Source organism: Artemia franciscana, chromosome 13 (genome assembly GCF_032884065.1).
Source record: "Artemia franciscana chromosome 13, ASM3288406v1, whole genome shotgun sequence".
NCBI classification, from domain to species: Eukaryota; Metazoa; Arthropoda; class Branchiopoda; order Anostraca; family Artemiidae; genus Artemia; species Artemia franciscana.
Window position 1 is genome coordinate 304,614 of NC_088875.1, and position 14,161 is coordinate 318,774.

The 14,161-nt window shown below is 37.7% G+C and overlaps 1 protein-coding gene across 1 annotated transcript in view; it reads right to left on the bottom strand.

The window, feature by feature from the left end:
• Positions 1-4,666: 4,666 nt before the first annotated feature.
• The window catches only part of LOC136034353 (all trans-polyprenyl-diphosphate synthase PDSS1-like), a 51,275-nt gene continuing 41,780 nt past the window's right edge, over positions 4,667-14,161 (bottom strand). The window contains exon 8 of the mRNA XM_065715485.1: positions 4,667-4,959. Within this exon, the coding sequence (XP_065571557.1) occupies positions 4,738-4,959 (222 nt within the window). The 3' untranslated portion in view covers positions 4,667-4,737. The remainder of the gene's footprint in view (positions 4,960-14,161) is intronic.

Consider the following 14,161-nt stretch of genomic DNA (forward strand, 5'->3'; position numbering starts at 1 on the left):
CCTCCAGCAATCCCCTCTTACTCATATCCCTCCCAGCCATAAACCCCCTTGCACACCGTATCCGCTCCACGCACCCTAGATGCTGTTGACTGGTTCAGGCCTCCACCCGTCATTTGCCTCAGTAAACCGAGCCTCCCTCCTCCCAGAAAGTTCCCAACCCACCTCCCTTTCTCAGCACCGTCTTGCCTTCCAATATTCCCCTTTCCTCTCTATCAAAAATCCTTCCAACTCGACTCCTTCTTACCCTATCTCAACTAAACCTTACCTCCAGCCCATTCATCTTATCCCAGTAAACCGAGCCTCCCTCCTCCCAGAAAGTTCCCATCCCACCTCCCTTTCTCAGCACCGTCTTGCCTTCCAATATTCCCCTTTCCTCTCTATCAAAAATCCTTCCAACTCGACTCCTTCTTACTCTATCTCAACCAAACCTTACCTCCAGCCCATTCATCTCATCCCTCGTGCCTACCCTGTCAACGTGACTCAGGTGTGAGACTGTGCTTCGTCCATATCTTTGCCCGTCCCCCCTCTAAATCCCCAAGGTAAATCCTTCTATTACTCTTCTTCTCCAAAGCATCATAATATTAAATTAACCCCCGACCCAGGAAACTCTCAATCTCATCAAGTCTCCCTGTCGCGATTCTCGGTTTGTTTTTCCTAAACTTTTAGTTACTAATGCTGAAAGTCTTAATTTTGAAAAGCTTACCGAAATAGAGGTGCTTTCAGAATCAAATCTAATAGATATTATAGCTATTACTGAAGTACAATCCCATGACCCAGGGTCCTTACTCATGACCAATTATTCAGAATTTATTTAACTCCGTCCTTTAGACTACCCACTGGGAAAAAGGGTGGCCGTGTTTTGTTTTTTACTAAGAGTAACCTTTATCCAAAGGTTATTCGAGTCCCTAGTTTATCAGAGTATGATGAAACCCTCTATTCCATTCCATTCCATATTTATTTACTTAAACGCAAAAAGACTACAAAATCTGACATTCCTGCCAGGAAAGCACAAAATAAGGGCTTGGCTAAGGCAGGGAAACAGCTAATATTAATTAAACATCAAATAACAAATGGAATAAACCAACTGAACACTAAAGAAAAAAAAAGGAAAGAAGAAAAAAGAGGAAAGGAAAAAAAAAAACAAGTTATAACTTTACATAAAAAAAGAGGAAATTATGGAAACAGGTAACTAGAGAAAAAAGGAGAGGGAGTCGAAATGAAGAAAACACTTAACGATTTTCTTGTAATGACCTTTCGCTGCTCGCTTGAGCGAAGTAAGATTATTCGAATTCCGGATATCTAATGGTAGGAGATTCCAAATGTTTGGCCCAAAAAATCTAATTTAACAAAGAAGCTCTTTTTGTTGAGGGCGCTTCTAAGACGATGTGACAAGAATATCGAGTGTCATAAGAATACCAACGACTTGGGGAAATACCTCTCTTCATGCTATTTTAACTAATATGTATAATTTTTACAGCCCTCCCTCAGCTTTGCCCCCATTAGATGAGAGTTATCATCTTTCCAATTCTTTTATCCCCCTCCTCAAATTTTAAGCATTAGTTTTAACTTATGGCACTTGTCGTCTCTTCAAATTTTTCTTCTTTCTTTATGTATGTGGCTGAATACTGAAGAATGGTCTGATCTTTATACTTTAAAATGATGAGAAAATGGCTACGTTTCACAAAAAGCTAATTGATAAATAATAAGTTTGTTTCTCAGAAAAAAAGATTTAAAAGGTGCTCCAGTGATAAACCCTTTATTAACCAAACTATAAAAACACTAATTAGAACCAAATTGAAGCTTTTCAAAAATTGTAAACTGGATGAAGCCAATAAACTAAAAAATCAATTATAAGAGAAATTCGTAAATTGGCACGATCGTATTACAAAAATAAGGTCGAAGAATCCTGAATTAATAAACCGAAAAATTGGTATTCCAAGGTTAAAAAGCTGTATGGCAGGAGTTTTGAGCAACTAAACTTCCAACTACCCGACTCCCCAGATGTTACTGTCAATCATCTAAATAAATTCCTCGCCTCCGTTATCCAGAACCTTCCAGCATTGTCCGACCAATTACCAACAGGAGCCCTATCCCCTTCTTTTCCCACTGTTTCCCCGTCTGAGATAGAATAAAGAATTGGAAAATAAGAAAAACAAGTGTTTGTCCTATGGATATCCCGTTCCCTCTTATTAAAGCCTTCGTTGACTTCCTTTCTAAGCCCGTGTCTTTCCTGATTAACAAGATTACCGTGTCTGGGCGAATTCCAACAAGTTGGAAACAGGGTTAACCCCTTTGAAGAAAAAAAACGGAAAGCCTCGTTTTGAAGGCGTTCGTCCTTTTACTCTTACTCCTATTTTCTCGAAACTTTATTAAGGATTCCTTGCAGATTGGCTAAAGGAAAAAATCCTACCTTTTACTGACCTGAGGCCATTCAGGAACCTAAAATCCATTTCTACTTCCCACTGCCTCGTTTCTCTTATTGACCCCATCGGGAAAATCCTCGAAAAGCCTAATTTCTGGCTATATTTAATTTTCATTGACCTTCAGAAAGAATTTGACCTTCTTAACCGCAGTGTTTTAGTTGAGAAACTTGTCAGCGAGTTTAATATTGGTCTCTTACTAGTGAAATTGGTTTTCTCCTTCTTAACAAATAGATCACAGGTTGTTAAATACTAGAAACATTATTCAAATCCTCCCCCTGTCCACGATGGCATATCCCAAGGTGCTCTCCTAGATCCCCTCCTTTTTCCAGTCATGATAAGATTCGCGAAGGAATTTCCTGATCGATGGAAATTTTTCGATGAACTAACGGTTGTTGAACTTTTTTCAGAATTTTAATAAGCGACCCTATGAGTATCCTCAGTGAAATTGGAGGTGAGACCTTGGGCACAGACGTAACAGTAAACCCCTCTAAGTCCATGATACTGCCGATTTGTTTCCTCAAATCCTCGCCCTGTTTTCTTAATCCTTTCCCTCCTGAAATTTCTGTGTACTCATTTAAACTATTTGGCGTCACAATTCCTTCAAATTTAAATTTGGATATCTACGTTAAAGGTATCATTCATAGAGCTAATGCGGCTATCACCCTCCTTAAGCTCCTAAATAAATCTAGCCCCTATAAATAATATAAAATACCCCTATAAACCATTCAGATTACAGCCACCTAGAGCTGATTCTGAGCCCATCCCTATTTTGTCCCCATTCGTTGCGTTACTTCCAGATATAAAAAAACTTGTTTCAGCTTGATCACAGAAAAAATTAATGAGATAGCCCACTGGTTTCTCTTTTTTTTTCTCTCTTTTTTTATTGGCTGATGGTGCTGCCCAGGTTCTTGCACTTATTTGCTTGTTTCTTCTTCTGTTTTTTTATTCCCTTTTAATTTTCATATATTTTATATTTCGTTCTTTTTTGTGTTTATTCACTTATTTTTGTCCCCCCCCCCTTTTATGACCAGTTTTTACCTTTTTAACTCTTTTACTGACTTTGTGCAGTTAAATCATTGATACTTTTTTAGTGTCCCTCTTAATTTATATATAGGTTTTTATCTCATTCTTTTTTGTATTTATTCACTTATTCTGCTCCCTTCCTCTTTTTTTAATGCCCCTTTTATCTCTTTCTCTGACTTGATTTTGTTTAAGTTTAGTTTGACTAGTTTTTATCTTTTTAACTTTTTAATTAACTTTTTACAGTTCAATTGCTGACTCATAAATGATTATTCGTTTTTGTTATTTGCATTCTCCCTGTTGATTTTTGCATTTTGCCCGATTTAGTGCAACCATACGATTTGTTGACATCGAAATCCAAATTTGGCCCTTTGTGGGCTTGTGATAGAGATTTTTTTGAATAAATATCTTATCTGATCACCGAATAAAAGGAAGGTAGGTCTTATAAGAATGAACAAAAAAAACAATAAAAGTTAATGTATCTTTTGTTTTTTTAATGGATATTTTGACAGTCTCATACACGAAGTCACACTCCTCAATCTAGCTGCAGTCATATTTGCAGTTTATTTAGACTGGGATTAGCCGTGCTTACCGAATGTGCAGCGATGGATTCTGATTCTATGTTACATATGTTTTACGTCGGTTCTATGTTGTCAATACTGTCATGAATGTTAGGTTCAACTTTCACCGTCATCAAGTTTTTCTAGCCCTTTTCTTCTAATTATAAATATGCAGCTTGTTCGACGGGGATACTACTACTACTAATAATACTAACTGCAGCACCAAGCCGCCTGAGGCCAACACAGCTACACGCGCTCCTCCTCCAACCTAATCTATTCAAGGCTTCCCTCTTTACACCCTCCCAGGAAGTTCCCATTTCCTTTAGACCTTTTTTCATGATATCCTCCCACCCCGGACGAGGACGACCTGCTTTCCGTGCAGCCCCAGACGGTTGGCCAAAAAGGACAAACTTCGGCGATCTGCCATCCTTCATCCGCAGAACGTGGCCTAGCCACCTGCTGTTTTGAATACGGTCAGTCAGCTGGGTACCCATAACAATCCGAAGGCAATTTCTCTGGAAAACATCTAGTTTTAACAATAAAATAATAAAAACAGGATATATAGGCAACAGCCAATTTTACATTTTACAAATTTTTTCATGTTGACAGGGAGAGGGGTAATCCCCTTGAATGTATGGACTTGTTCCTACATCAGACGAAATATAAAACAAATTAATTTTTACTAGGAAAAAAACTAAACCTAGATAACGTTAATTTCAAGTTAAAATAAAATCTTATTTTAACCGTTGTAAAACCAACTGTGCTAAAGCTTCCATTCCGTTCCTGAATTCAGAGGGATTTAGCTGGCGAGCCTGCCTCTGGGCTTCTTGACAGTGTTGCCTGGCCAATTCTTTCGTTCTTTCTAATCCATCTGAATTTAAAACGCATTCTAACGCTGTTTGCACATCACCAGGTTGTGAGAACCGCCTCATTATTAGAACATTGAGTTCAGGGTACTAAAAATCAAATAAATAAGACATTAGATCTGTATTTTAGACGTTTGACTAGTGAAAAAGCATAACACTTCATGTGCTTTGAAGATATATCGATAAATCCAAAATATAACAAACTCAAAGGATTAGACTAGCAGCAATGTTCTTTGTTGTAAGACCTTTCAATTCATAGAAAATCAATAATTCTTCATCATTTTTATTTCGACAGATTCAGTTATTAACATTTGACACATTGTGAATATCGGTTATTTAATTGGCCGGATTAGTTACTTCTCAATTATTCTGCCACTCAGGTGACGTCACAATTTTTTTTTTATCCATCTTACTTGGTTAGGAAGGTGGAATGTCGGCGGGATTATACTAAATCTGTCGAATTAGGAGGGGATTTCGATATTGTGTGTTGTTGACAGTGGATTGGAAATAATAATGAGAATATAGATCAAAGCCCCCTCTAGCATATACTTTAATTCTAAAAGCTGCAAAACAGCCTCCGGCTAGCATTTCTAAATCTGATTGTGGGGATCTCGACTTGACGTCGAAGTCTTTAACAATAGGAGCAGGCCACATCGGGACAAAACTTGGTCTGATAGATTGAATCAAATTTAGCAAAAATTAGGTGAATTTCGTTATGCATTGATACTTCCCGTGAGGAGGAGTTCGAGCTTTCACTGGTGGTGCTCAGAGTAGAAGGGAGGTTTATAAAAACAATGGTGTTGTTCTTATGCGACAAGCAGATTTCTGAGAGGGGAACGTGATGAATGTAGGAGGAAGCTGGATTCAGTTTCTGTAAAAGTAGACTCAACAGAGATTCGACCTTAGTCTTCTTGAGGATACCAATCTCGAATTTGGAGAATTAGGGGGGTGAGGGAAAGAGAGAAAAGGCAACTTTAGATAGTTTACGTGCATGGTGAAAGCACCTTTATAGGAACAGTCAGGGCACAACCAACTTTCTTTCGAATTAGCAGAATGAATTAAAGCACACTTTTCAGCTTCTGCACGAAAAGGAAAATTGTAACCTCCTCATTTGACTGAATTAGAAAACGCTCTTTTTCTGCATGTAGGCCAGACCTTTTTTTGATTAGCTACTTTGTACACCAAAAGGTTAACAAACCAAAGTTATTCTCGTAAATCACAAGATGTTAGCAGGTGAAATGCTAGGCAACGACTGAAACCAAAAAACAACCCTCAGCAGGCTGTTAGAAATGGAGACAAACAGGTGTTAAGTCCCAAAGCTGCCAGTAGCAGAATTCCAAAAGCTTCTGAAACCTTAGCAGCATAACTTGCGTTTTGACAGCTTTGTTTTGAGCAAAAAGCATTTTTATACGTATAATTTGCAGAAAAGTAACAAATGTAATTTAGTATAGCTTGCAGATAGAAATATCAATAGTTTTCTGAATCACAATTAATAATGTAAGCTGATTCAGTGACAAGCCATAAAAGTATTATTTGTCAGTTGAAAGAATCTTAAAACTGCTGGTAGCTATAAAGGACAATGTACTATCCATTCGTAAAAAGGTGACTACCTGAAATCAAGCTGAAAAAGGCTCGAGTCCAAATGCTTTCCTCTTTTGCTTTCCAGATTCGTAGTGTAGAAAGTTGCCACATCAGTACTAGACTGATGTTCCGAATTTCACATTTTGTCCTATATAGCTTTCTGCTTATTGCATTTTACTGTATATAGCTTATTGCTGTTACTTTATGGACGGATTTGTACACTCCAATGCTATTGGTATTATAAAAAATAATGCATACATAACTGCATGCTTGATTCTCGATGATCACTGTGCTACAACGATACAAAGCACCATTTGATTTTCTGGGAGAATTATATTGATTGGCAGCCTGGCAGTCACATGCATTATCAAGCTGTGATAGTAGTTTTGTTCCTAATCCAATCCCAATCCCCAAAATAAACAGTGAATTTGTGCTACATTGTAGTGTGACTGTTTTAGGCCACTAATCTTCCACGTTCAAGCCTTCCAATTACCTGCTTTGGCTGTAAGTACACCTTGATTACTACCAGATCTTTTAAGATTCTTTCAATTGACAAATAAACGGTTTTGAGAGAATTTGGCTATTTGTACGAGATTTGGACAAACATTCGCTTTCAGTTTAAGAGAAGTGGTGAAGGACAACAACAATTTAAGAGTAAATTTTCACATAGTGACACTGAAACTCAAAGCTTTTAGTTTGAACAAGTTTAAAAAGGCAGCAGCGTGAGAAGATATACATCTCTTCTCGTAGAAGAAAAGAGATACATCACCTGGTAAAAAAAAAAAAGAATATCAAAAACGAAAACAAATCTTTTTTATTTTGTAGTTGCTCTTTTCTAGAATTTTGGTTACTTTTGGGTCGCTTTACTTTTTGTTCACCGCCAAGAACTGTTTAATCAATCTTCAAACACAGATATCAGGTAGCAAAGGAACAAATAAAGACAAGCCGTTTGTAAAAGAAGAAAAAAAGAAAAACTGAAAATAATAAAAACTTTACAAGCAAACAATCTGGAAATAATAACCGTATTTTTACTCGCGGCTATATTATACAATTTTTTATGAATCATCAATCACTCTAGTTCGGCATTGTGTAGTGCTTTTTCTACAATTAGCCATGACTTGATGCTCACAACTATTCTATTTTAATTCAGAAATTCAATTTAACTGAATTTAATTAGTAAATTCATTAAGCTATAGTCATGAGGTCGCTTTCGTTTTAATCAACTATTCCCGAAGTTAAAGATAATCTATAGCTTAATTTTGTCTCACTGAGGGGCTGTAATTTTTACGGTAAGAAGATAATATTTAGGAAAAGTTTTAAATGGCAAATCCAATTCTACCATAATTTTTTTTATTACGATAGTTTCTATCTTGGGATTAGCCTTCTTACAGGGTTAATAATTGCTCAAACATTAGAAGTTGTGCAGGTAGACCTATGTATTAAAAAAAATCCAATCCCCAAAATTGAGAAGAATATCTATTCCGTAAAGTTTCATTCACTTACTTAACAACGTTCCACGGACATAAAAAGATTCTAGACTGCAGTTTAACCACTCAATCAAGCATGGACGCCGGCCAAAAATACTGCTAAGGGGAGGACACCAGAATAGAAATGGTGAGGGGAGGAGGAGGAGGGGGAATACATTTGAAGATGAAAGTTTATGTGCAAAATAAAATTCTCAAGGAAAAACGAAAAGTAATTAATTCTTAGGCAAAATTCCACATAATTTTTAAATGGTGAAGATTCCTGGCATAAACATTAATTGCATTGATGGATACTTATATATTATACCGCCACTATACCACCATTATACATTATACCGCCACTATACCACCATTATATACTATACCGCCACTATACCGCCACTATACCGCCATTGTATATTATACCGCCAACACCAATATACTTATATATTGATGGATACATTGATGGACAACAATTCCATTGATCGATATACTCAAGAAGTGAAGTTAGGTTAATCCTAATGAAAAATGCCAAAACATGATGAAAATATAATACTTTAAAAATAAATTAGACTATATATTTGCACATTAGGGAGGGGAGTGAGAGGGGGAGTGGGGGTGTTGGTAGCCTGACCTAAGCTAACCTGACCCCCACCCCCTAATTAATGTGCCAATATAAGCCCAAATTAATATTCCAATGTATTCTGTCACCTGCACTTGTTATTCACTGAGTGTACTACAGAAAGATAAAAGTGTTTTGTTCTCGATTTTTACACACTGTAAACTTGAGTGTTGGCATTATAATACATAATTACCCTTTAATCTATCGCAAATTCAATCCAATCTATCAATCCAAATTCAATCCAATCCCTCTAACTCTCCCCCCAATGTCACCGGATCTGGTCGGGATTTAAAATAAGAGCTCTGAGGCCCTATATCCTTGCAAAAATCAATTTTCATTAGGATCCCATCACCCGTTCATAATCGTAAGTTAAAAATACTTCATGTTTTCTATTTTTCCGAATTAACCGACTCCCACTCCCCCCCATATTGTCAAATCGGGAAAATGACTATATTCAATTTGATTTGTTCTGGTCCCTGATACTTCTGCCAAATTTCATCGTCCTTGCTTACTTGGAAGTGACTAAAGTAGCAAAACCGGGACTGGCATTATAATACCCTTTAATATACCCTTTACCTAATTACCCTTTAATCTATCGCAAATTCAATACATAAGTACCCTTTAATCTATCACACATTCAATTATTATGTGTTTAAAATTAATATATTATGCCCAAAACCTGGAGTAAAGAAAATAAGAAAAAAGGGTATCATCTTAAAGCGTCCATTTAATTTCTGAGTAAAACGACGGTTATATTTTGAAAGAAACCAAAAAATAGGTCTCAAGTGATATGTTCATCTAATTAACAGTTCGATAGTGAGAATATCCCCGAATTTATCAAGGTTTCCCCTCCCCATCTCTGCATAGGTACCATGCTTTTCTCTTTTCATTTTAGAATAATTTTTCAATCTAACTCTTTAATATTTTCAAACGTTTGAAAATTAAACAGAATCGCAAAAGAAAAAAAAAATTAAACTCAAGGTCAAGCTGCCTAAAGTAACTCTCTTTGCATCGATGAACGATACGGGGATTTTTGGGGAACCGAATTTTTTTTCAAGAAGACAGATTTTTGAAGAAACACCCAAAAAGTCGGAGATAGTGGAAGCACTGGTATTTTCAGACAAAATCTACCACAAATTTTACTAGGCCATGAAAACTGCCAAGTAGAATTGCTACTTTGCTATCCAAATTTTTGCACGGCGGAGCACAACTTGTAGCTCTTTGCTCTAATTATTTACTAATTTTTTGCTCTTTCAGCAAACATTATTTTTATATGTAACAAGAGCTAAGAGCTCGTATGGCACTTGTGACTAGGTCAGAAGAGCCAAGAGCTCATATGGTATAAGTTCTAGCAAAATTCTAAGAATCAATAGACTGCTTTAAAAGGAAAATCAGAGGCTTAATGCCGGTCGGGATTTAAAATAAGAGCTCTTGAGTCACGAGGACCTTCTAAATATCAAAATTCATTAATATCCGATCACTCACTCGTAAACGTGACTCAAGAGCTCTTGAGTCACGAGGACCTTCTAAATATCAAAATTCATTAATATCCGATCACTCACTCGTAAATTAAAAATACCTCAATTTTTCTAACCTTTCTACTCCCTTCAGCCCCCCCCCCGGATGGTAGAATCGGGGAAAAGGACTTTTTCAAGTCAATTTATACAGCTCCCTGACACGCCTACCAATTTTCATCGTCCTAGCACGTCCAGAAGCACAAAACTCACCAAAGCACTGAACCCCTCCCCCAACTCCTTTAAAGAGAACAAATCCAGTACGGTAACGTCAATCACCTATCAAGGACATTTGCTTATTTTATCCACCAAGCTTCATCCCGATTGCTCCGATCGAAGCGTTTTCCAAGATTTCCCCCTCCAACTCCCCCCAATGTCAACATATCTGGTCGGGATTTGAAATAAGAGCTCTGAGACATGAGTTCATTCGAAATTTCAAATTTCATAAAGATCCGGTGACCCATTTTTAAGTTAAAAATACCTCAATTCTTCTAAGTTTTCCAAATTAACAACCCCCAGCTCCCCCAAAGAGAACGGGTCCGTACCAATTATATCAATCTCGTATCTATAGCGTATCTAAGCGTTTTCCAAGATTTCCAGTTTCCGAGATTTCTGTTTCCCCCCTCCAACCCTCTACGTACCCGGATCCGATTCGAATTGAAAATGGAGCATCTAAGACATAAGATCCGATCCCCCATTCGGAAGATACCTGGATTTTCACGTTTTCCAAGAATTCAGGTTTCCCCCTCCAACTCCCTTCAATGTGACCGGATGAGAGTTCTAAAACACACGATCCTTCTAAATATCAAATTTCGTCAAGATCTGATCACCCGTTCGTAATTACAAATACCTCATTTTTTTCCAAATTCCCCCCCCCTCCAAATCCACCAAAGAGAATGGATACGGTTCGGTTATGTCATTCACGCATCTTGGACTTGTGCTTATCCTTCCCACCAAGTTCCATCCTGATCCCTCCACTTTAAGCGTTTTCCAAGATGTCCGGTTCCCCCCCCCCCCAATGACACTGGATCCAGTCGGGATTTAAAATAAGAAACTTGAGTTACGAGGTCCTTCTAAATATGAAATTTCATTAAGATCTAATCACTCCTTCGTAAGTTAAAAATACCTCATTTTTTCTAATTCTTTAGAATTAACCCTCCCCCCTCAACTCCCCCAAAGAGAGCAGTTCCGTTTCGGTTATACTATCACGTATCTAGGACTTGTGCTTATTTCTCCCACCAAGTTTCATCCCGATCCCTCTACTCTAAGCCTTTTCCAAGATTTTAGGTCCCCCCCCAACGTCCCCGGGTCCGGTTGAGATTTAAAGTAAGAGATCTGAGACACGTATCCTTCCAAACATCAAATTAAATTAAGATCAGATCACTCCTTCGTAAGTTAAAAATACTTCTAATTTTTCAGAATCAACCCTCCTCCCAACTCTCTCAAAGAGAGCGGATCCGTTCCAGTTATGTCAATCACATATCTAGCACTTGTGTCTATTTTTCCCACCATGTTTCATCCCAATCCCTCCACTCTAAGCGTTTTCCAAGATTTTAGGTTCTCCCCCCCCCCCCCAACTCCCCCCAATGTCAACAGATCCGGTCAGAATTTAAAACAAGAGCTCTAAGACACGATATCCTTCCAAACATCAAATTTCATTAAGATTCGATCACCCTTTCGTAAGTTAAAAATTTTTCCAATTTACCGTCCCCCACTTCCCCCCCCCCAGATGATCGAATCGCGGAAATAATAACTTATAATTTAATCTTGTCTGGTTCCTGATATGCCTGCCAAATTTCCTCGTCCTAGCTTACCGACAGACCGACCGACCGACAGAATTTGTGATCACTATATGTCACTTGGTAGATACCAAGTGCCATAAAAATGGTATTTTCAGACAAAATCTGCCAACAAATCTGAAAACTGTTAAGTAGCATTGCTGCTTCGCTACCCCACTTTTTGCAAGACGGGAGGCGAAGTAGGCGAACACTTCAATGGAGGATCAGCACCAGTCGTAAGCTCAGGACATTTCTTTCTGGCGAACTGCTGTTGCTGCTTTATGTGTCCAGGCGTGGGGAGAACTTGGTCTAAGTAAGTGTCCGGAAATCAAAAACAGAAACAAAAATGTCTGCTATTAGAACTTGATTTAAGGAAAAAAAAATCCCAGTATCTCATCCAAAAAATCTTCAGCAAATTTCATGCAAATTTTTCAATTCAGCGGCAACTTTAATATTTGATATTTTACATTCCATATTTATAATCTCTTAGCTTACTTCTTGAATCTTCGTTCACAAATCCATTTAATTACACACTTTTCAACTTTTCGTTTAGTGAGGCATGATTTACAAGTATATTTAATCACACACTTTTCAGCTTTTCGTTTAGTGAGGTATGATCATAAATTTGTTAAATTATGCAGGAGATGATTCCCGAGGGGGAGGGATATATTTTCTTTTTTTGTCGGGAGAGGTGAAAAGTAAATTTCTCTTCTCTAGAAAATACTATAAATTGCACTATCAAAAAAATCAAAGAAGAGCTAATACATTTAAGCTATGCTTTAGAACTTTACCGTTCGAAATAAACGACTGTTTTATTTAGTTCGCAGCTATTCTAAGGTCAGGCCTTGACTATAAAAGCCTTTTAAAATCCAAATTCGTTAAAGAGCTTTTCAGTTTGGGAAGGGGGAGGGGGAGACTATACACACTTCAGCTGTAACTCTTTAAAGATCTTTCCTTAAAGAAACAAGAGCTAAGAGCTCATATGGCACTTGTGACGAGGTCGGAAGAGCCAAGAGCTCATATGGTATGAGCTCTAGCGAAATTCTAAGAATCGATAGATTGCTTTAAAAGGAAAATCAGAGGCTTAATGCCGGTCGGGATTTAAAATAAGAGCTCCGAGTCACGAGGTCCTTCTAAATATTAAAATTCATTAAGATCCGATCACCCACTCATAAGGTAAAAAATACCTGAATTTTTCCTCTCCCTTCAGCCTCCCAGATGGTCGAATCAGGGAAAACGACTTAAATAACCTCGCTATCTCAAACACATTCTTTCAAGGGAAGAGGATACACAAAAAGACTTGGTACAGCAGCGATAGGAAGACCAAAAAGATAATAAATTGCGTTATCGTAAGTCAGAGGTGAAGATCGTTAATCACCAGCTGTCGAACGTGAAGGGGGAACTGAACTAGGCAATACAGACAACAGACTCTGGATGCATCTCCTCATCTACGTCTCGAAATGTGAGTCAGGTGCTAGTGTTTCCTGCTTAAACCTCCAGAATTTAAAAGATATGTAGTATCAGAGAAAAGCATGCTGTGGAAATATCAAATAACTTCGAATGCCTCAAGTCCCTACTTGATTCCGAGAGAGCATGGGAAAATTTTGAGAGCAATATCTTGAAAGCTGCTGAGTGCTTTGTTTGTCTAAGGCAGTCGCGCAAAGCTCAATGGCTGTCAGACAAAACCCCGAGAATTATAGGAAAACGCCGACAGGCCGATCTCAGCGGTAATTTATCATCATACCGCAAACTGAAAGGTGTCAGAAAACTCGTCCATCAAATAGTTCGTGGTAACAAACTGTAAGTAAGGAGCGACCCGGCTTAATAGTAACCGAAACTCTGAAAAACGGAACTTTGATGCCATTAAATACATCAAAAGAATTGTATTTTCATGCTGATTTTAAATATATAAATTTCATCACGTTTAGTCCTACCATCAAAAGTTACGAGCCTAAGAAAATTTGCCTTATTTTTGAAAAAAGGGGAGAAACACCTTCAAAGTCATAGGATCTTAATGAAAATCACGCCATCAGATTCAACGTACCCTTTTCTGTGCCCCACTCTTTAAGCTACCGTTTGACTTTTTGTTCCAATTATTTAAGAATGACTCCTGACGCACAACAACCGTTTAAATACCCCCCCCACCAGAAAAAAATCCCCCCTGAAAACGTCTGCATACTTTCTAATAGCCAATACTATATGTAAACAATGGACAAAGTTCATAACTTACAGCCCTACCCCCCCGTGACTGTGGGGGATTCAGTTGCCTCAAAGTTATTAGATTATTAGATTTAGTTATTAGATTTTCGACTATGCTGAACAAAATAGCAATTA